A 23,908-nucleotide genomic window follows, 5' to 3' on the forward strand; every position below is an offset into this window, starting at 1 on the left:
ATGTTTCCTTTCTCTCGTGTTACCTAAATGGATTGGTATGCTCAGTCCCTAGTTGGATGGCTTGCATCAGACTTTCTCCATTTACGGGTAACTTCTTTCGTAAGTTAGAGGGACTCTCCTCCATTGCAGGGTAGTAGTTTACACAACCCACCTGTCCCTAAACCTTGATACACTTGTTACATGGTTGCTTGGGATATCTGTCCAAGTATAGTTTCATCCTCTGATAACTGCTCCAATTGATCTTTTTTCTGGTAGAATATTGAATGCACAAATTCTGTTTCATATTGATTACATGTTCTGTGAAGTTGCAATTTTAGTATATGTTGCATATCACTAAATAAAAAAAAATTACATGCATCAATGTTTTTGTTTTTTATATTTCTAGATTACCCCAACTTATTGAGATAGTTAGTCGCATTAATGTGGCCTCTACGGCTTGCGTTCATGAGTTCTCAAGGTATTTCTGGAGACTGTGCAGAACATTTGGAAAAATATTTACAAATACAAAGGTAACAATGCACTGTGGGTTACCCTGCAAATCATATAGCCTTCATGTGTGCTGTTATGTGCCTGCAATATCTATTCAGTTACCTTGTGTTCTTATGGCCTAAAAATACTAATGTTAATAATTCTCTGTATTTTCAGGTGAAGCCACAGTTCCAGGAAATCTTGAGGCTGTCTGAGGAAAATATTGGTAAGGGTTATTAAATTGAAGCTTTTCTTTATCATCTTTAACAGACACTGTGATTACTTGTGACCACCTCTGAGAGAACATTAGAGATGGCTCTATAGTATTGTTCATTGTGGATAATGTTGCTTATATGAGCTAGTTGTTGCTCGGTTCATACTTTTGATGATTTTGGGTTATACAGTAAATATTCTGGTCCATTTGATTAAAAATTGGCAAGCATACCTCCATCGGCTACCGTTGATGAAGCATATGTCAACATCCTAGGGGTTCAAAAGTCCTCTTCTCCTTCCCGAAGAACAACTTGGCAGCGTTCTGAAGGCTTCAGATTCTTTGCCTTGAGAAAGCCACCCACTTCTACATGCCAGTGGTATCTAGTTCACCTTCACTAAAACATGTAAACTACATGCTGCGCTAACTACTGATAAAATGTGTTTTGGTAATTTATCTTCAAACTAATGTATGACAGATGGAATCCTGACTTTCTTGTTAAAAATGATTTTCTATTTTGCACTGAAGTTCCCTTTTCTTTATAACTTTGTGGTCTGTGTATATATTGGGAAAAAAAAAGCAAGCTTTTACTGGACATGAAGGCAAAAATGTGTAATTTGCTTCTTCTTTGTTGGTGGGACTGTACCGTAGATTGTTTGCATGTAGCAAACCAGGGTCATTTTTGTTCCTCTACTGTAGAGGCTATCTATACAAGGCTGTTAATAAATGACAGTTTAATGAAAACAACTGTGCACTGTTGTAGACTGGGTCAGCCAACTAGTGGAATCCAAATATACAGCAGACGTGAGTGCACACAACTTGGAGAGGAAGGGCGATGGCCAGTTTCCTGAACACTTGTCTGATCGTTTTTATAGATGTAGACTGAAGTTATGGTACAAACTTCACAAGTCTATTGATACTTGTCAGCAGTTCAAGTTACGGGTTGTGTTATAATGTCTGTCTGGAAATTTTGAAATGTTATGTTAGAGTTAAGTGCTATGAGAGAACACTGAGTGTATCTTTCTTTACTGTGGCAGTGTAAACATTGGCAGACTGGTCTTTACTATACATAGTATCCTATTGCAGAGCTTGGAAAGTTTTTAAAAATGTTCTAGCAACATGGTTTTAATGAGGTTTAGTGCAGTGACCTGGCAAACCTAATTTGCGTTTGGTGTTCCTGATAAATTTCTGACATTCAGGACCATAGCTAAACCCAGCTAAAGCTTTAAATGCAATACCAGTACAGGCAGTCCCCAGGTTGCAAACAAGATTTTGTAGGTTTGTTCTTAACCGCTTGCCGACCGGCTCACACCTATATAAGTCGGCAGAAGGGCACGTACAGGCATATTATATCCCGCCGCAAGCTCTGCGAGTGTGATCGCGGGTCCCGCAGGGGATACCTGCGATCGTCTCACGGAGAGGAAGAATGGGGAAATGCTGATGTAAACAAGCATTTCCCCGTTCTGCCTAGTGACACAGATACTGATCACGGGAGTGGTGATCAGTCTCGTGTCACACATAGCCCAACCCCCCCACAGTTAGAATCACTCCCTAGGACACACTTAACCCCTTCACTGCCCCCTAGTGGTAAACCCCTTCACTGCCAGTCACAAAATAGCGCCAAAAGTGTCTGATGTGTCCGCCATAATGTCGCAGTCACTATAAAAATCTCTGATCGCCGCCATTACTAGTAAAAAAAAAAAACTATTAATAAAAATGCCAAAAAACTATCCCCTATTTTGTAGACGCTATAACTTTTGCGCAAACCAATCAATAAACGCTTATTGCAATTTTTTTTTTTTACCAAAAAAACATAGCAGAATACGCATCGGCCTAAACTGAGGGAAAAAAAAAAATTATTTTTTTTGGGGGGATATTTATTATAGCAAAAAGTAAAAAATGTGGGTTTTTTCAAAATTGTGGCTATTTTTTTGTTTATAGCGCAAAAAATAAAAACCGCAGAGGTGATCAAATACCACCAAAAGAAATCTGTATTTGTGGGGAAAAAAGGACGTCAATTTTGTTTGGGAGCCACGTCGCACGCCCGCACAATTGTCAGTTAAAGCGACGCAGTGCCAAATCGCAAAGTGTTCTGGTCTTTGGCCAGCCAAATGGTCCGGGGCTTAAGTGGTTAAAGTGTTTGTTACCCTAAAAAAAAAAAAAAAAAAAAATCTGTTTCTTTAAAGCATGAATAACAGTGCTTGTGCTTTATAATTTGGCCAACTGTATCACCTAAATTACCTGGCTGATCATGCCTGGTTCTGCCCGCCATCCGGCTCTCTCCTCCCCTCCTCCTGACTGACGTCAGAGGGGGATTCTCAGTCCCTCCCGCTCTAGCTGTCAGATCAGGAGAGAGAAGAGACGGCTGGTCATGTGAGCGGCGCTCGGAAATCAGGCGTGATTATTACTAAGTGGGTTTACAACCACTTTAAGTTGAATTTATATGTAAGTTTTATATGTAATTTTTTTAAGTACAACTCCAGCCAACAATTTTTTTTAAGGTTTTTAGATAACCTAGGGAAATGTTAACACCCCTGTAAAGTTTGTTTTGCCGTCTTTGCCCCTGTTCAGAAGATTTCATCTCACTTTCTGTCCCTGTGACAATTGGATTTTCAAAAATTTGGGTTGTCATTGAAACGAGGATTGGTGATAAAGCTTCAGTGGAAACTCTTCTTTCCCATGATAATGCATACAAGAGTGAATTTCTCTTCCTATGAGTAGATTTCCTCACTTCCTGTTGTCTCCTTCCGTTTCTAAGTATGACTCGTATGTAAGTCGGTTATTTGAAACTCTGGGGCTGCCTGTACTGCCTAGTAAAATGTACAGTGTATAGTTGTGTGTTAAAGCTGATTGGGGCAGCAGCGTGCAGCCCAAACTTGATCATATTTTAGTGGTATGTACTTTTGCTTGAATCTGACCTCCAGTCTGATATAAGGACCATCATTAGCTACAGTTTAAAATGTGTCAACTTCCCATATTTAAAGTGATACTAAACAATATCCTTATTTTTCCAAACATAATCCAGACATATCCTCTACTTAATGGGCTTGTAATCTATTTTTCATTAAATTGTTTTACTGTGTTTTTCTGCCTCCTTGGAATGTCTTTCATGGGCTCCTGGACCTTTTAGCTATGTTCCTACATACAGTAGAACCATGCGAATAAATGTAGACACCATCTAACAGGAAGTGAGATCACAGCAGCAAAAAAAAAAAAAAAAAAATTGGAGAAGGCTGAGAGCAATGGAGGATAATTTTCTGTGTTAAAGCATTTGTTACCCCAACACTTCATATTCCTGATATGTGCCTGCTGTACCATGTTCTTGTATGATAAAGTAGCCTGTTCTTTTTGTATTGATTCCTTTATGTAAAATTCCTGGTGTGCCTGTCAGTCCCTCTGCTTTCCTTTTAAAAACTGACCAAAATAAGCAGGAGAGCACACGGTGGTCAGTTCCCTAGACTTGTCCTGACATGCCCCCGCTGCACAGCAATTCACTTGTAAGCTCAGTGTGCTGCTGCTTCTCCTCCCCCCCCCCCCAGCTCTTATGCAGCTGAAAACAGAGGGAATGTGATCCCTTTTAAAAAAGTGAAAAGGGAATATAAAGTTTTTTTTTTTTTTTCTATTTTTTTTATCTATACAAATTTTTTTCCCTTTTTTATTTTACTTTTAATCTGAATGTTTTTTTTTTTTTTTTACAAGGTGATCTTTTACAATCACTTCAAGAATACTGTGTGTACTTGAATAAAATCCATTTTTTTTTTTTTTGTGTATCGCTTTAAAATACAACTAGTAAAACTATCAGAGCCTTTGTTATCCTCTACTACACTTTGGGATTTATGCTGGAAAAAGAGAAGGAAACAGCATCATCTAGTCAGGTTCTACTTGTATCACACAGGGGCTATCAGTCATAAAATGACCATTGACTTTAAATGAAACTCTCCCACTCTGGGGTCCTTTGGCCAGATCGGGTAAGAACTGCCAATCTGCAGTTCAATGAGCAACACCCCCTAAATAAGCATTTTTGGGGTGTCAAATGATCGACCTTGGACAATCACTATTGTTTTCTATGCATGGGGCTGTTCCTCCAATATTGCGCAAACAGGACATTACAACGTTCTTTCTCCCTCTGCAGCTATTGATGCCTAATTCACAATAGTGGGGCACCATGGGTACAGCATTAGATCTTGACTGGTTTACAACGAAGGCACTCCCATGCTGTCAGATTTTACAGGAAGTTTCACCTAGTAGTACTTAAATTTGTTTAAAGTAGTTCTAAAGACGTTCATGCATTCTATGCATAAAAGTAAAAAAAAACCTGAGTGCAGCACCCCCTCCAGCCCCCCTTTATACTTACCTGAGCCTGATCTCGATCCAGCAATGTGTATGAAAGCAGTGGCTCTCGTCCTTATTTGCTCCTACACAACAATCACAGCCGGTAAAGAGGGAGCGGGGCTCGGGAGCACTGTGGGGGCACTTAGCCGTGCGGGGGGACGGGGACCAGGAGCACCAGTGGGAGCTTCTCTGTGCAAAACCATTTCACAGAGCAAGTAAGTCTAATGCCCCGTACACACGGTCGGACTTTGTTCGGACATTCCGACAACAAAATCCTAGGATTTTTTCCGACGGATGTTGGCTCAAACTTGTCTTGCATACACACGGTCACACAAAGTTGTCGGAAAATCCGATCGTTCTGAACGCGGTGACGTAAAACACGTACGTTGGGACTATAAACGGGGCAGTGGCCAATAGCTTTCATCTCTTTATTTATTCTGAGCATGCGTGGCACTTTGTCCGTCGGATTTGTGTACACAGGATCGGAATTTCCGACAACGGATTTTGTTGTCGGAAAATTTTATCTCCTGCTCTCCAACTTTGTGTGTCGGAAAATCCGATGGAAAATGTCCGATGGAGCCCACACACGGTCGGAATTTCCTACAACACGCTCCGATCGGACATTTTCCATCGGAAAATCTGACCGTGTGTACGGGGCATTACATGTTTGTTATTTAAAAAAAAAAATTCTTTACCTTTTGTATCACTTTAAGGCAAGGTTCACACATATGACATGCAGGAACCAGCGCAATTCCTGTGCGGATTCCTGCATCGCATGTCTCTCACAGGCAGTTCATCACATGCCGTGTCTGACAACACAAGAGTGCCCAGCCTAACGATTTTGGAATAAATGCATATCTGTACCATAGGGAAAACTTCTATTTTTTGAGTTCTACTTTTGAATGATGAGTGTAAAAAGATAAATATATTCAGTAGAAATGTTCCTACTTATTTTGGAAATGTTGAGGCTGCTTTGCTTGAAATATTTAATTCTTATGTAGAATTTTTGTTTCAGAATCTGCAGCAGGAAATGGCGTCCTGACAAAAGCCACTGTCCCAATTTATGCAACTGGAGTTCTAACGTGTTACAATCAGGTATGTCAGCTACTTGGCTTGACTACACTATGGTTTTAGAATTACACATTCTGACCTTTGGTCGCATTTATATTATTTTTGTTTTATCACACCGATAAACATAATCATATGAGCCAACTAAGAACATGTGTTAATGCAGCATTCTTATCCTAATGCAAGTATTCCTGGTTTTGTATAGGAAGAAGACCGTAAGTTGCTTGTTGGCTTCCTTGAAGATGTGATGACCATGCTCTCATTATCTCATGCACCACTGGATAGTCTGAAAGCATCCTTTGTGGAACTAGGGTAAGCAATTCTTCATATATTTGGCACCTACATGATTAGAATGTACATTAGAGCAGACTATCTGATGAGTTCTAATCCTTCTCCACTCCATCCAAAACAATTTTTTTTTTTTTACTTTAAATCCGCATTCTAGGAAGATAATAGGATTAAAATTAAATCCATTTGTGTATTGGTTACAAAACATTATTTATGTTGATATGCAACTAGTATACGTATGCAAATGTGTCTTTATATTCGATTCCTGTAAGCCCGTGCATAGCAAGACTGACTTCAAGGATAGAAAGCAGTGTTCTAATGTAGTTAGGATTCACTGCATTCTACAGTGCATTTGGTCTAACACTGGGAGCTTGTTGACAAGGGGCAGAGCAATAATGATGACCCCCCCCCCCCCAATCCATCTGGCGATGTTCTGATGGCAGTGTTCAATAAGCAGCCTGGGTTGTAGTACTTGGCAACAATGAATTAACACGATGTTGCAGATTTAACAATGTCTCTGCTACATACTACTTTTTTTTATGATAAACTGCATATTTACAGTGTTAAACATTTACTACATGTTAGTGATTCTAGCACATGCAGAAAATTATCATGTTGTGTGTTTTTTTTTTTTTTTCTGAAAGCTGAAACCAGTTTGGTTAGCATCAATGATGGTAATAGTCCAACGATGTAACAACCACACCCAGGTCACTGGTATCAAAACATTACATAACATAAACAACATACCAATGCAATGTCACACTTAATACTGTCACATGTCTCTTTCAGTTCTGTCACACTGCCACTTTCTGTAGAACATGCATGTTTTGACTATAGATCACTATAAAACACAAGATTTCTGGGGAAACTGGGCACCTGGTTTAGAGCACAGATGCAAATGGGCATAAATGGCACAATACAATTCAGCTGTATCTGTAGTGTAAACCAGGGTATGTGGAGGCACAGTTAGCCCAGGGGCAAAAGGAAAGATTTGCATGGCTTCTCCCACTCATTAATTGAGGCAAAAATAAAGCTGTTATTTTCAGAAATTTTAATAGAATATGTAACGCTATGTAAATATCCTTAGGCTCTGCTATTCTTAGCAAGAGCTTCGCTGAAGGTTTTTTTGTTGCTTTGCAGGGAACAGATTCACTAAATTGTGAGATTGTAGAAAACACGGCAGATATAAGAGTAATGCAGCTCTATATTAATCAACCACTTGCCAATCACTGTGGCAGGTCAGCTACTGTGCGCCAGATCACATACCTAGTACGTGATCTGACACTTCCAGGTGTAGGGCACACATATGTGCCACCAGTGACCCGCTCCCGCTGAGCTCAACGGCCGTTACCGCGAACTCTATGTCCACCTGCACCCGCCGATTACACAGACAGAACGACAATCTGCCTATGTAAACAAGGCAGATTGTTGTTCTGTCAGAAGGAAAGGCATGGATTCTGTGTTTCTGCTAAGCAGGAACACAGGTCTTTGCCTTCCCCTAGTCAAACCACCTCCCCCACAGCGAGTAAGCACAACCTAGGAACACGGTTAACCCTTTGATTGCCCCTGATGTGAACCCCTTCCCAGCCAGTGTCAGTATAGTGACAGTGCATATTTTAGCACTGGTCCCCAAAAAATGTCAAAGGTGTAAGGTGTCCGATTTGTCCACCGCAATATCGCAGTCCCGTTATAAGTCGCTGATTGCCACCATTACTAATAAAAAAGAACTATCCCATAATTTGTAGACACTATAACTTTTGCGCAAACCAATACACGCTTATTGGGATTTTTTTTTACCAAACATATGTTGCAGAATACATATTTGCCTAAATTGATGAAGAAATTTTTGATTTTTTTTTTTTTTTTTTTTTAAATTTTTTATTGAATACGTTTCATAGCAGAAAAGTTTTTTATTTTTTTTGTTTTTTTTTTTTTTAGAAATTGTGGGTCTTTTTTTGTTTATAGCGCAAATAATAAAAAACGCAGAGGTGATCAAATACTAGCAAAAGAAAGCTCTATTTGTGGGGGGAAAAAGGACAATGTGGGGTACAGTGTGGCAGGACCGCACAATTGTCAGTTACAATAACGCAGTGCTGTATAGCAAAAAATGGGCTGGTCAGGAAGGGGGGTAAACCTTCCGGAGCTCAAGTGGTAATACATCATGAAATGTAATTTTTACAAAGTAAGGCGTGAAAACACCTGAATTTGACTAGGTATTTGCCTCTTGCAGTTTCTGTACAGCAGGGCTCATATTGGTGGTGGGGAAAGCAGCACAATGAGCCAATCGGTTATGCTGGAGTGCATGGAGCGTTCTAATAGGTGGGAACAGCTGAGTGACAGAGATATGAGCTCATCAGTCAGCTTTTTCTCCTTTGTTACCCCAACATTTCATATTCCTGATTCATATTCCTGATATGTTCCTGCTGTACCATGCTGTACCATGTACTTGTTAGAGAAAGTATCCTGTTCTCTTGGTATTGCCTCCTTTGTGTGAATTCCCTGGTGTTCCTGCCAGCCCCTCTGCTTTCAGATTAAAAACTGACCACACTGAGCAGTAGAGCATACCATGGTCAGTTCTCTAGCTGTGCTGGGAACTTGGCCTGCTCTCCTCCAATAATCAGACTTGTCCTGACGCCCCCCGCGCTGCACAGCCTTTCACTGGGAAGAATGTGATCACTTATAAAAAAGGGTATTTTAAAATTTTTATTTTTTTATTTTATATCTATACACAAATTTCTATTTTAAACTGAATGGGTTGTTTTACAAGGTTTAACTCATCCCCACTTTAACTGCCCAGTGGGGATGAGTAGGAGACATGTAAGTGCGACTTAACTGCAGTGGAGAACAATTACGTCTCCTGCTTTGCCAGATAGGGCTGTGTGGTGTGGCAGAGATGTGTACATTTTTTAGAACTGGATTGACAAATACAAATCCTTTGGCAGATAAAACAGATCTTCTCTGTAGTGTATTTAGCAGTTTACCTGAGGCTCAGCTTTATTTCCATCTCACTATAACCTGTCTCTTTATACTTTTAAGTTCTGACTTGTAAAGGAGCTAAAAACGATAACGAATATACTAGTTTTATGTGCAAGCATTGATTTATATTCAAGTATCGTGATTATATAAGCAATTGAGGAAACATTTACAGTGATACTAAAGGATAACCTTCTTATTAGAAAAAAATAAAAAAATAAGGGTTTTATACTTACCTGCTCTGTGCAACTTTATTGCACAGAAAGGTCCCTGACCTCCTCTTTTTCTGGCAGTCCCCACCGGTGCTGTCCGCTCATCACTCCTCCGGGGCCCTCGTTAGCAAAGTTCTAAGGCGGCACCTGAGTGCGTGTACTCCTGAGCCAGGCTGTGTGAGTCCATAGACGCACACAGCACTGGCAAGCCACGCTCCTGCCCTCTCCTAACAGGTGCTTGAGTTGACAGCAACAGGGGCCTAGGGTCCCCACTGCCCTCAGTGTCTCCTTTGAAAGCAGGAAGTGAGATAAACGCTGCTGGAACCATGACAGGAGGCTGGTGTTTAGGGGTGGGGGTGGTTAGAACGAGCAGTGGGGCATTTATTTCTTTTTTTTTACCTTTTTAAAGTGGTTGTAAACCCTTCCATATACCCAGTAAAGTGACTGGCCTCAGGGGATACACGAAGATGAAATAAATCCTTCCGCATAAGTTGTACCTCTCTATCTGCAGTCTTCTCTCTAATACATCCGTTCAAAGTGCTGAATTTTAAAGCTTGCCTCAGAGTTCAGAAAAAAAGGGGGTGGAAAGATAATGTTGCACTCTGCAGAGCTCAGTGAGCTGATTGGAGGAAAGGGACACACACCCTCCACACCACTCAGGAAAAGAGCTGAGGCTGTCAATCAACTGGAGGCCCCTCCCCTGTCACTATTTTTCTCTTGGTGTCAGGAAAACTTGTCAGAAGTTATTCATGCACACCCTATAGAGCAGGGGTCTCAAACTGGCGGCCCTCCAGCTGTTGCGAAACTACAATTCCCATCATGCCTCTGCCTGTGGGAGTCGTGCTTGTAACTGTCAGCCTTGCAATGCCTCATGGGACTTGTAGTTTCGCAACAGCTGGAGGGCCGCCAGTTTGAGACCCTTGCTATAGAGGGATGTGCTTTGTTCAAATTTCATGTCTGAGGTTTACAACCACTTTAATGCTGAGAATGCAAAAAAAACGTTTGACTTTAAAACCATTTTAACTTTGGTTGATGTAATTTTTCTCCATCTACGCTATCATACCACATTTGGACGAAGTTGTTAAAATCTATATTGTAATATTAAGTTCATGTTTTTATTATGTGTCTAATCTAAAGGGGTGTTCTTTTGTATAGACTGTATACCATACAATTTTGGGGTGTATATTAATACTGTTATCTTAGGCTTGTTCTTGAAACGTTCTTTTCTCTCTCCAGGACTAACCCTGCTTACCATGAGCTGCTATTAACTGTGCTTTGGTATGGTGTTGTTCATACGTCAGCCCTAGTCAGGTGTACGGCTGCAAGGATGTTTGAGGTTAGTAAACTATATAAGAAAAATAAGTAAAAATGTCTGTTTTATTACCACTGCAGTGTGCTGTGCGATGGAGCAGAAAGATGAGGTTTACAACTCTTCAAGATTTGCATAATTTGGTGTATACAGCTCACTGCTTTAATTCATGACGATCTTATGCATAAGAATCAGCATTTGTTTTGCATTGTCATGTGAGTGTAGTATCATCGATAGTAATTCCTGTTTAGCATTCTTTTATTTCTTTACTTACTGCCTTGTAATTCTGACCTGCCTCTGAAAAGTATAACTACTGCTATCCGTCCAGATAACAGTACTTTACTTTTACAGTCCTTCTGCATTGCTTAAAACCCTGGCTGCTTTTTGGTGTATTCTACTGAGGACTGCATACAAAATATGATGAGTACTTCCAATTTCTGTGGGATCATCCATAATCCATAGATTATGCAATTTTCTTTCCTTCCACCAGGAGTTGAAGGAAAGAAAGCCGCTTGATTCCCCCATCGGCCCAATTAGTGTTGATGGGGGAATCCCTTCTGTTGCCACTATTGTATTGTGACAGTGAAAGGTTTCCCTGCTGTCAGAATACAATGATTACTGCCGACGACAATAGCCGTTGACTATGATCTTATGAAAAAAACAGACAGGCTAGTTGTACTCAAGGCGATCAATAGATTGCCTTCAGTACAACCAGCCTTCCCATATATGGATCACAATTCGGCCGATTCTTGCTGAACTAGCCAAAATTTGATCCAGCTGTGGCCAGCTTTACAAGGTCTAGGCAATAACCTACCTGTGAATGCAGATTTTTACTACAAAGCACAGTCATAATCTACCATTAAATACTTGGCTAACAAAAATCCATCATACTTCATAGAACGTTTGGGATAACTTTAATCTGAAAGGTCTTGTATTTGCCATATATAAACAATGTAGACCGTTTGGGGACTGACAGCATGTCCAGTCAAGCACACTGGTATTAATGCGTGATGTGCTCATTCCCAACATTGCTTGTAATATTCAAGTAGTAGAGGGTTTAAAAACAGAATAGTGATCATGCACTTGCATCATACTTGTTGCTTGCAGAGATTTTCCAGTCATGGGCATTATTATTATATTTCTACACATGATTTCTATAAAGACAACCATTTGTGCAGGGAATGGAGGGAGACAGTACAGTTATAATAGAATTCAAAACAATACAAGAGGAATCAGAAGATCCTGCATGTTAGAGCTTACAATCTAAAAGGAAGGTTCAAGCTATACAATAGGTAATAACTGTGGAGGATGATCTGATGGACAAGGTAAAAGTCCAGTTTATTGGTTAGAGGCGGCATAGGACATGGAGGGGACAGGTTCTGGTTAGTAGGCTGTAGGACAGGTTCAGGCACAGATGACATGCGGGTATACTGACTAATTGATTTAATATATACAATAAATAACACAAAGCTATTGTGAATAAACTTCAGCTTCTATATTAAAGGATAGATCGGTAGATAGATATATGCATTTATCTCTAGATATATGTGTATATGTATTTTTTTTCCTTAAAATAGCAGCTGAAGTTTATTCACAGTAGCTTAGTATTGCTAAGTTACTGTATATATTGAAATTTTACCAATCTACACCTTTTTGGGTTTTGACCCATAACGCAGAAGGGTTGACACGTAGATTAACTGACTCATTGGATGCATGCAGAGGGAAGTAAGATGGAGAAAGTACACTTTTAAAAGGAGCCACAAATACTAGAGCCTGTGTTGATGGTCTTAATGAGCAATTGCGGCATACTTTTGACATCAATTTGAGATGCTTCAGATCATAAGATCATTCTGAATTCATGGTAGGTGCAGTTGACCTGTCCCAGCTGCTTTGCCTTTCCATGGGCTTGTATGAGGCAAGAAACCGGTCTGAAGTGTACAAAAGCCCATCAATACTGGCCCACAAGTACTTACACCTTCTGAAGCAAGTTGTGGGAGAGTGTGTGTGTGATATATACAGTGTGTGTGTGTGTGTATGTATGTGTGATATAGATAGAGAGATTATATATAATCTCTATGTATGTGTGTGTATGTATGTATATATATGTATGTATATGTATATATATAATATAATATGGGGTACACGGAGAGACAAAGATTGTGGCCTTACTGAAATGTCCTTGGGTCAATTCATAAAGACATGAGGCTAGGGTTACACTATTATTGATCTGTATGAATTGTGTAATCTGTCTTGTTTTGCTTTCATTATATACATATACATAGTTGCTGCATTGGAAAATGTCAGAAACTGGCTTTACTTTGAAAGGTGTCAGGAGTGACAGTATAGGCAATTAGAAACATGAAAAATGTTCAGTGATACTGTAGGGGATAATAAGGGACTTTCCAGAGTACCTGTTCTTTAGGGCGGGTTAACCAGGTGTTGGCGTCTGACGTACTTAGAGAAATGTACGGGCTGCTAAGAACACATGAAATTATTTTAACTATCTCTGAACATTTCCAGTGCAAACACACTGGCTTTGTGGACTTGTGTTAGCTACTTTTTGGACCAGACCTGTTGTACATGCACACATTGCATCTAAACAGTCAAATTTATGGGACATCTACTATTGCTGGTAGGTGCTGTATGAGGTCTGCTGCATGTTTTTTTGATATGTGGACAGCCTTGGAAAGGAATATGTATAGCTATTTAGTAGAGATGCACCGATACCATTTTTTTAACGCGGAGTACGAGTACCGATACTGCTTAGTGCTGTGCTCAAGATGTGTGCCATGCAGGGAAGGGAGACTGCCGGCAAGTGTTGGGAGTGGTGGAGGGCTTGGAAAGGGGGAGCCCACCTGCCCCCAAATTATCTTATCTCTGCTACTTGTGCTGGAAGGATGTCTTCTGGTCTGATCTCCTCTCCTCTCCATGCCCTGTGATTGGAGGACTACAGATCCTGCCCACATAGGCAGTGCCCAGGTTGGCCTGTGCAATAAGACAGCCCTGAGCCAGAGGAGATAGCCGGCCGGAAGGGAGGATGCGGCGGCGTTCCACTCCCGAGCTGACATCACTTCCGATATCGGAGCATTTTTGTGTTTACCAATATTCGCAAAAATGCCTAGTATCAGTGCAACCCTACTATTTAGGCTGGGTAAATATGCCTGATTTTTTGGACTCTCAGATTACTATGGACAGTTGGGGGGTTTTATTGGCCACTGACTTTCTCAGAGGGCCTAATAAAAAGATAAGAATTCTGAGGCAGGGTCAGTGGTATAGAAAGTTTTTAGCACGCTGACAAATAAGCGGCTTGCATTTTCAAAAAAAGCAATGGTAGCCTCTGTATCTTTAAAATGGTTTTGCTGTCAGCCTCTTTAGAACACCTATCCATCTACAGTTGTCAGTTAATACATGGTGACACTACTATAATTGTATGCTCACCAATTTTGAACTGGCATTTTCCACATCAATGGTCTAATGTGCAGGTATCAAAGCTTTCTTAATGACTGTGAACACTGTTAGTTCTGCAATAGTGCCTGGGTTTCCAGTCTTTCGGTCACTGTAGAAGTGAATGGACCATAACATAATGTAGCACTGGTGTAATTTGTAATGTGATATAGAGGAATTGTTTTAAGATTTTAATTTGTAATCTTCACTCTTAAGCTGTTGTAGTGATGGAGCCTTTCAGGGATATTTTGTTTTTATTGTCTCTCTATCAGAACAGAAATGCCAGCCCTGTGTCAGATTGACGGCTGGAGAAGGGTAAAACTGTTAGCTAAAAAAGCCTTTTGTTTTCTAAAATGACATGCCAGTTTTGGAGTGCTGTCAGGATGTGGGACAAGTGAGAATAAATGTAAATAGTCAAAAATCAAATTGAGAGGTAATGCACTATTAGAATAATTTAGAAATGGATTGTTACATTATTGCAGATGCTTACTGATGACTGCTTCTCTCGTTTCATTCTGGGTACTACCTAGAGTAAAATGCGTAGCAGGAAATGAACTATAAAAATACTGTGCTTTATTGGCACTGTCCCAAGTAAAAGTGCTGACTGGTGATAACAGATATTCATTCAGCAAAAGTTGCAAAACACCAAACCTTTATAATCTTGTACAGAAAATAATTATTTATGTATGTACTTGGTGTGCTCCATGTGCGCAGTTATAAGTGACTTTAGGAAGAATAAAACAAAAAGGTTGTTCTATGACCATTCATAAAAGAAGAGCAGATCTTATTTCCAGTTATGATGCGTAATTATCATTTTCCTGCACATCTTTAAATAAGGCTGCTGTGAATCTTATACAGTATCTCACAAAAGTGAGTACACCCCTCACATTTTTGTAAATATTTTATTCTATCTTTTCATGTGACAACACTGAAGAAATGACACTTTGCTACAATGTAAAGTAGTGAGTGTACAGCTTGTATAACAGTGTAAATTTGCTGTCCCCTCAAAATAACTCAACACACAGCCATTAATGTCTATACTGCTGGCAACAAAAGTGAGTACACCCCTAAGCGAAAATGTCCAAATTGGGCCCAATTAGCCAGTTTCCCTCCCCGTGTCAGGTGACCCTTAGTGTTACCAGGTCTCGGGTGTGACTGGGAAGCAGGTGTGTTAAATTTGGTGTTATCGCTCTCTCTCTCTTTCTGGTCACTGGAAGTTCAACATGGCACCTCATGGCAAAGAACTCTGAGGACCTGAAAAAAAATGTTTTGCTCTACATAAAGCTAGCCTAGGCTATAGAAAGATTGCCAAGACCCCGAAACTGAGCTGCAGCACAGTGGCCAAGACCATACAGCAGTTTAACAAGACAGGTTCCACTCAGAACAGGCCCCACCATGGTCGACCAAAGAAGTTGAGTGCACATGCTCAGCATCATATCCAGAGGTTGTCTTTGGGAAATAGACGTATGAGTGCTGCCAGCATTGCTGCAGAGGTTGAAGGGGTGGGGGTCAGCCTGTCAGTGCTTAGACCATACGGCGCACACTGCATCAAATTGTTCTGCATGGCTGTTGTCCCAGAAGGAAGCCTCTTCTAAAGATAATGCACGAGAAAGTCTGTGAACAGTTTCCTGAAGACAAGCAGACTAAGGACATGGATTACTGATGAGACCAAGATAAACTTATTTGGTTCAGATGGTGTCAAGCGTGTGTGGTGGCAACCAGGTGAGGAGTACAAAGACAAGTGTATCTTACCTACAGTCAAGCATGGTGATGGGAGTGTCATGGTGTGGGGCTTCATGAGTGCTGCCAGCACTGGGGAGCTACAGTTCATTGAGGGAACCATGAATGCCAACATGTATGACATAGTGAAGCAGAGCATGATCCCCTCCCTTCATAGGCAGGGCCGCAGGGCAGTATTCCAATATGATAATGAGCCCAAACACACCTCCAAGACGACCACTGCCTTGCTAAAGAAGCTGAGGGTAAAGGTGATGGACTGGCCAAGCATGTCTCCAGACCTAAACCCTATTGAGCATCTGTGGAGCATCCTCAAACGGAAGTCGGAGGAGCGCAAGGTCTCTAACATCCACCAGCTCTGTTATGTCATCATGGAGGAGTGGAAGAGGACTCAAGTGGCAACCTGTGAAGCTCTGGTGAACTTCATGCCCAAGTGGGTTAAGGCAGTGCTGGAAAATAATGGTGGCCACACAAAATATTGACACTTTGGGCCCAATTTGGACATTTTCACTTAGGGGTATACTCACTTTTTTTGCTAGCAGTTTAGACATTAATGGCTGTGTGCTGAGTTATTTTGAGGAGACAGCAAATTTACACAAGCCGTACACTCACTACTTTACATTATAGCAAAGTATAATTTCTTCAGTGTTGTCACATGAAAAGATATAATAAAATATTTACAAACATGTGAGGGGTGTACTCACTTTTGTGAGATATTGTACATACAGTTCTGATTTCAGATACTGTAACTCTTAGTGAATGGCCTTTTGTTTTCTTGTTTGGACTATTTTACAAGAGAAGCACACACTGTGAGGATGACAGATTTCTGTTTTTTTAAGGTGGATTCATTTTCAACTGGAAGGTTCATCTGGAACTTTATCATTGAAACATACTGTATTCTAGCAGGGTAGTTTTGGAAGGGCTTGGACAAGCAGTTAGCAATTTTAGAGCCTGTGTAAGCGGGCTTTGATGGACAAATGCAGCACGCTTGGACATCAGTTTGAGGTGCCGAAAGCATTGAGATTTGGTTGAAGTTTGGTTCACCTGCTTCAGCTGCTTTTGCATTCCCATAGACATCAGGAGAGAATCCGTTATGAAGTGAACAAAAGCTCATCAACACTGGCCCTTGGGGTTTGTTAATGAGAGAGTAATACATTTTTATGGGATACAAATGTAGAGTTTTGCCCATTGGGACTTTAGATGAAGCACCACACAGCCAGTAGTAAAAACATAGTACAGGTTTAGTGAGTGTAGCAATAACATTGGAAAAAGGTGTCATAATGCCAAACAGTTGGCCCAAATATACAGATCCAATATATGGTTACATACATTAATCAAATAGTCCATGGTAATTGTGTCTCAGCATCTGTGGTAACCCAACGCGTTTTGTGAGTTCAGTCTCACTCTTCAGGGGTTGATACATAGACATAATCTTTAAAGTAAAACGGTTAAAAGATATAACCTAGTAATGAACACGGAAATGTATCAGGTAGATTGAAATTTGTGAATCAGACTAAGGGATCCATACTCAGAGATGATGGCTACCGGTGGCATGCAGCATCCTGCATCTCTGCGAGTATGGATCCCTTAGTCTGATTCCCACATTTCAATCTACCTGATTGGTGGCATATACTCAATAAACCTGTACTATGTTTTTATTACTGGCTGTGTGGCACTTCATCTAAAGTCCCAATGGGCAAAACTCTGCATTTGTATGTACAATGGGGATGGAGGCACCTTGCAAAATTTGAGTTTTTCCATTAAGTCAGTTCTAATTCATAGGGAAGAAGTATGATCGAGAGTATAGTAGACTTATTGAGATTGTTTCAACTAACCCATAAAAGATGGTGGCATTGGCAGAGCTTTAATGCAGTGAATTTTGGGTTTTATTAGTCACTGTGAAATGTCAAGCAATGAGAATAACTGCTGCCACTTTACTGGTACTGTTTACCATTTGATTGCAAAATACAATTTCCTTGCCTTATCTTACAGTAACCCAAAATGCACTGCATAACGTATAAACTTTTTATGATTTGAATAAATTGGGGTGTGGTTAGAACCAATGTCAGGTTCCTATTTTGGTCTGTGTCCCTTTGGGGAGATTCGCTCTTTCTAATTGTACTGATCACCAATGTCCCTGCAAATTACAGTGTGGTTAAATCTAAAATTTCAAGTTGCCACTAGTAATAGAGGGGAAATCTTCCAATGAGGACACGTGTTCCCATCTTAGAGGGAATTTTCCTCCCACTGGAAAAATATACTCTTACTTTTTGATGAGTTTCCAGAACAGGAAGTAAAGGATAATCTCCCTAAAGAGGAGCTGATGAGAAAAAAAACAAACTGCAATTTTAACGCTCCCCTACGCTATTCAAAATTGGGGAAAAAAGTTTTGGTTTTCGATATACTTGAAAGAACATGTTCATGTTCTTAAATGTGTTTTATTCATAATATGCCAGTTTCCTTTAAATTCTATTTCTTTGAGCATGCTTATTATTCCAAAAGGTGACTTTTAAGGCTGAACTAGTACACTGCAATTTAGTATTAGAAGTACGCCAGTTCTTTTGCTGCTCTTTGCCTTTATAAGCCTTAGCTTGCAAGTAGTGAGTAGCTTCTAATCCGTGTTTTGCATTTTGTATTTTTTCCCCTTTCTCTGGCTCTGTTGTTCTTCTGCCTCCCTCTTCTGTGCACCGCATCATGGCTACCCTTTGTTCCGGCCAATCAGCTTTTGGTGAAGGGGGTGAATGAGACTTTGGTTGCTCAGAGAGTTGTCCCTGCTCTCATCACTCTCTCCAGCGATCCTGAAATGTAAGTTTCTGAGGTGCTTTTTTACAGTAAGCATCTTAAATGTTTGAAATGCCCATCAGAATGTAATCACCTTATTGGACACAATTTTGACTTTAATTCGGAATGGCATCACTGGACTTCCTAAAGACCTTTCTTGTAAGATTTCCCACGTGTCTGTGGTAATACTGCTGTCACAAGAAACTGATGGGGCATCTCTGACAGAATGATGCTTAATTTTTTGACTAACACTTTTAATTCAATTAATTTGCAGCATGCTGTGTATACTACTTCCCAATTCAATGCATGTTATTTTGGATCATTTAAATAAAATAAAACCAGTTATAGTATCTGCCCATCCACAGTCACGGCTAACAGTCTTATTACCCATTTACCAAACAATTTTTTATTGCATGTTGACTGGTTACAGCTGATTCTCCGAGGCATGCGGGAATCCTTAGTTGACAAGCGAGTTGCTCCGGCCCTTGTTACCTTGTCCAGTGACCCAGAATTGTGAGTTCTAATGACTGTCTCAAACTAATTCTCTTCTATTGAGACTTTTCCTGACCCATTTAATTGCTAAAAATCACTCAATTTTAAAGTTCATATTTTTTCCTTGTGTTTTTAACATATTTTATATAAATCTCCAAACCACATCTAATCTTTTATAGCTCTGTACGCATTGCCACAATTCCAGCTTTTGGTACCATCATGGAGACTGTTACACAGAGAGAGGTAAGTCTCTAAGATTAACCAAATGTGTATTAGTAGAATATGTCCGACTCCAACACACCTTTGTTTTAATTGATACAAACAGTTATAGCTCATGAAGTACTTTTTCAGTAAAGAATAATGACTAGTTTGTAATTGGATGTAAGAGCTTATTTTATTTGGAAATCGCCACACTTATGAAGTTTGAAATTGATACCTGATATCAGGAATGTTTTGTTGTAGGCTACATGCATGTAGCTCTTTGCTGAAATGAGCAAAGGTTGTGTATGCAAACAATCCAAAATTAGCTTTTATGGTTGGGATTGCTTTACCCACTTCAGCCCCAGAAGATTTTACCCCCTTCCTGACCAGAGCACTTTTTACAATTTGACACTGTGTCACTTTAACTGACAATTGCGCGGCCATGCAATGCTGTACCCAATTGCGCCCTTTTTTTCCTCACAAATAGAACTTTCTTTACTTTTTGCTATAATAAATATCCCCAAACATTTTTTTTAAAAATAAATTTCTTCATCAGTTTAGGCCAATATATATTCTTCTACATATTTTTGGTAAAAAAAAATCGCAGTAAGCGTATATTGATTCAGGGGTCTTCAAACCATGGTCTTCCAGTTGTTCAGGAACTACAATTCCCATCATGTCTAGTCATGTCTGTGATTGTCAGAGTTTTACAATGCCTCATGGGACGTGTAGTTCCACAACAGCTGGAGGGCCGTAGTTTGGAGATCCTTGCTGTAGATGGTCCGTCTAGTAGTGCTCAGATGGCTGAGGCTATGTGGATTCAGTGTACTCTGTGTCTGTTCTGCCCCCTCTCTTCTGTGGGCTGTTAGTTGAAACTAATGTATTCATCTCCTTACTCTAGCATGGTCAGATAGTGGTGGAGGAAGGGGGCAGTAGTTTCGACCATGCTGCTCAGCAAACACCGCACAGATTTTACCAGGGGCAGGTCCTATGTGCATTGGTTCTCCTAGGAGGGTTTAACAAGCTGTTTTAATTCCTGGTGAAACTTCTTTAATCCATGTAATTTCATCTGACTAAAAGGCACACTTCCAGTCAACACTGAGAATTAATCCTTGAGTAATATTCAGTCATCAAAGCTTATCTGCTGAGTAGTTCAGTTTTCTTCCAGGTATGGCTCTGCTGAACCACTCCACTGCCCTCCCTTTCCTGAAATCTGAGGATGTGTGTTGGACTCATTGCTGTCTCACACCTACAGAGTGCAGTGACATGGATACTAATAAAGTGTGACAACACCTAAGTATAATGGTCTTATATGGTTACATTTTAACTAGAGGAAAGGGGGTTTTCAAGAAAGATTTAGATTATACTTTATATATACATGTAATAAAATATTGCTAATACATGGTTATAGGGTTTAACTATTTTGTATTCCATGCAGTAGTATTTCACAACTAATCTTTTATCCATAGCACCACTCTCAGGTGAGCCTGTTTCTTTAGGATCAGTGAAAGATTCTGCTTTGAGGGGTTTTCTATATATCTATTAAATTCAGACAACACAATTTCTCAATAGCCAAAAACCATGTAGCAGGACGAGCCACATCTAGGCCTGTTTCAAATGGGCTTCAGCTTGTATAAGAGCAGTATGAACAACAAGCTTCAAGAAGTGCTGAAGCCTGCTAGCAGTTTGCCTAAAGTGGCAATCAACGATCCCATTAGGATCTGGGTTCATCGTTTACAAACTGGGGCTGAATGGCACAACAAAAGCTGAAAGCTCTGCAAATGCTTTGTCAAAGCTTGCTGTTCACACTGCTCTTATACAAGCTGAAGCCCACGTGAAACAGGCCTTAGGCTACATGTCTTTCAGTCAGTCTGTGCAGACATGTAGACTTGTATTGAGAAAAAAACTACGGAAAACCACATTTGGCTTCAGTAAATATGACTGGTCTCATGCACATCTAATTAAAAACCGTGACCAGGAGCATGTTTTAATGACATTTCAAATGATAAGGTTATTTACATTAAACTGATAGAGTCTACATGTACTACTCGTTCTTTTCATCTTTTTTTTTTTTTGTCTCCTAGTAAGTCTGCATTTCTGACTATTGCAGGTCCTTCACATGGCCAATTATGTGCAAACACCGAATTCCAGTGGTAAGATTCAGCAGATTCTTGCAAATTGGATGACAGGTGTATACACAAAGCTGCGGCCCCTTAGCCGGTACAAAGCAATGACCAGCTGAGAGGAGCCCTCGCTATTTGCACGTATATGCACAACCAGTGTTAGGAATGGATGCCCGTGCCCGGATGCAGACAGAACAGCTGCTGCCTCCCAGCCTGACATCGCTTTTGTACAGCCTGAGCGGTCACTGTTGTTCATGTACGATCATCATCCAAGCTGCAAGAATCCACTGATTCTTGCTGCTGGAATCCAGTGTATGCACATAATCGTCCATGTGGATGAGGCCTAGGGCTCTGGTTTAGTTCAATTATGCGCCTTTCACATTTTGAAGAAAATGGTGATTTAGATTATTATTATTATTATTATTATTAAGGATTTATATAGCGCCAGCAGTTTACACAGCGATTTACAATGTAGAGGGGGACAGTACGATTACAATACAATTTAATACAGAAGAAAAAGGAGAACCCTGCTCATGAAGCTTACAATCTAAAGGGGAGGTGGTACAATAGCGACTCGGGTACAGCTCTTAGGTGGAGGGTGAGGTAGGCTTCCCTGAATAAGTGAGATTTCAGGGATCGCCTAAAGGTGGACAGGGTGGGACTGACTAGACATACTAGGGCAGAGCGCTCCAGAGGATGGGAGAGGCTCTGGAGAAGTCCGGGAGGGTAACAAGGGAGCTAGAGATCATGAGGTCTTGGGAGGAGCAGAGAAGATGATTTGGGCGATATCTGCAGATGGAGTAATGTAGCTGGGTGTGGTGTTGTGGATGGCCTTGTATGCTGTGGTTAGTATTTTGAATTTTCCTACGATGGGGTAGGAGAAGCCAGTGAAGAGACTGGCAGAGAGGAACAGCATTCACAGATCGGTTAGTATGGTGTATTAGTCTAGCAACGGCGTTCATAATAGACTGAAGGGGGGATAGCCTTTGTAAAGGTAGGCCACTGAGGATAGAATTGCAGTAGTCAAGGCGGGAAATAACCAGGAAGTGAATACGTTGTTTTGTGGTGTCCTTAGTCAGGAAGGGGTGAATTCTGGAAATTTTGCAGAGGTTAAAGTGAAGTTCCAGTCCCCCAAACGACCGCTCTGGAATTATCATAACATGTAGATATGCATTTCTAACTTGTCATATTTTTTGCACTTTTACTTTCTTTAAAAATAGTTTGTTACTCACTGATCTCGGAAGTAGGCAGGTTCCGTTTTAGTTGTGGGCATCTGAAGCCCTCCTGTGTTAATTTCCAGGACTTCTGTGCAGCTGGCTACCCAGCATATGCCTCTACATCCCGTGCATTATTGCCTTAGCGAGGCCATCCTTTCTGACAGGTTGCTATGTCGGTGTAAGTTCCCGCCCCATTGCTATAGCCACCTGTCAATCAGAGGACAGGAGAGGAAGGTAGCAAGTTTCTCCAGCTGTAGCCGGGTGTACTGTGTACCATGGCGTTGCTGTGAAGTGGTGACAGGGCCAGCAGGCTGCAGCGCTTTGCTGAAATCAGGCAGTGACGGTGTGACAGGGGGTGCAGGCGGGCTGTTAGAATGTTTCCACGACTCACCCCCCTCTTTTTCCCTCTCCATTGCCCACAGTGGAGGAACAATCACGACAGGAGCATCATGGGACATTTAGTCCAAGAAGATTTGCGGCCCCATTGTTCTCCGCAGGGAGGAACCTACAGCTCCCAGCATGCACTCAGTTGGGCTAACTCCTGTTCGTGTCATTTCCTAGCTACAAATAACACAAGGTTTTGGCAGTAGGCGATTCGCAAGGACTCCTGGGATACATGACGCTGTTATCCCAGTAACCCTTGTGAAATCCCTAGTGACGTAATCGCCTAGGCAGGGGAAAGGCAAGAGTCATGGAGAAATAATTTAAAAAAAAAGGTATTTACGAGCAAAAAAAAAATGCCCATTGTGAAAGGTATGAGCTAAGGGCATGCAGCACAAAGTTAAAAAAATGGGTGGAACTCCGCTTTAAGGCAGCAAGATTTAGCCAGTAGAAAGAATACGCTGCACTAGAGTGTAATATATCAATCGGTATATAAATATAGGATCTACACAAAATACAAACATAAAAATTATGTGCAAAAACACTAATAAAATATATATGTAACGAATAACCCCTCTGGGTGAATCAAAAAGTGATAAATCCAAAATATATAAATATGTAAATACGTGAACTTTAAAAATTATAAATTTATCAATAGAATATGAAACAAA

At 40.6% G+C, this 23,908-nt stretch overlaps 1 protein-coding gene across 7 annotated transcripts in view; it reads left to right on the forward strand.

Annotated features, from left to right (window-relative positions):
• Window positions 1–23,908, forward strand: part of RELCH (RAB11 binding and LisH domain, coiled-coil and HEAT repeat containing) — a 251,582-nt gene that overhangs the window by 172,418 nt on the left and 55,256 nt on the right. For 4 of the 7 annotated variants that reach the window (XM_073630909.1, XM_073630910.1, XM_073630911.1 and 1 more), the window contains 7 exons: window positions 386–509; window positions 646–694; window positions 6,027–6,106; window positions 6,285–6,391; window positions 10,789–10,888; window positions 18,765–18,847; window positions 19,495–19,558. In XM_073630909.1, coding sequence (XP_073487010.1) covers window positions 386–509; window positions 646–694; window positions 6,027–6,106; window positions 6,285–6,391; window positions 10,789–10,888; window positions 18,765–18,847; window positions 19,495–19,558 — 607 coding nt within the window. Of the gene's footprint in view, window positions 1–385; window positions 510–645; window positions 695–6,026; window positions 6,107–6,284; window positions 6,392–10,788; window positions 10,889–18,764; window positions 18,848–19,253; window positions 19,337–19,494; window positions 19,559–23,908 lie in introns of all 7 variants that reach the window. The other 3 variants (XM_073630912.1, XM_073630908.1, XR_012244472.1) reach the window with 2 other exon arrangements.

Source organism: Aquarana catesbeiana, linkage group LG05 (genome assembly GCF_042186555.1).
Source record: "Aquarana catesbeiana isolate 2022-GZ linkage group LG05, ASM4218655v1, whole genome shotgun sequence".
In the NCBI taxonomy this organism is placed as follows: domain Eukaryota; kingdom Metazoa; phylum Chordata; class Amphibia; order Anura; family Ranidae; genus Aquarana; species Aquarana catesbeiana.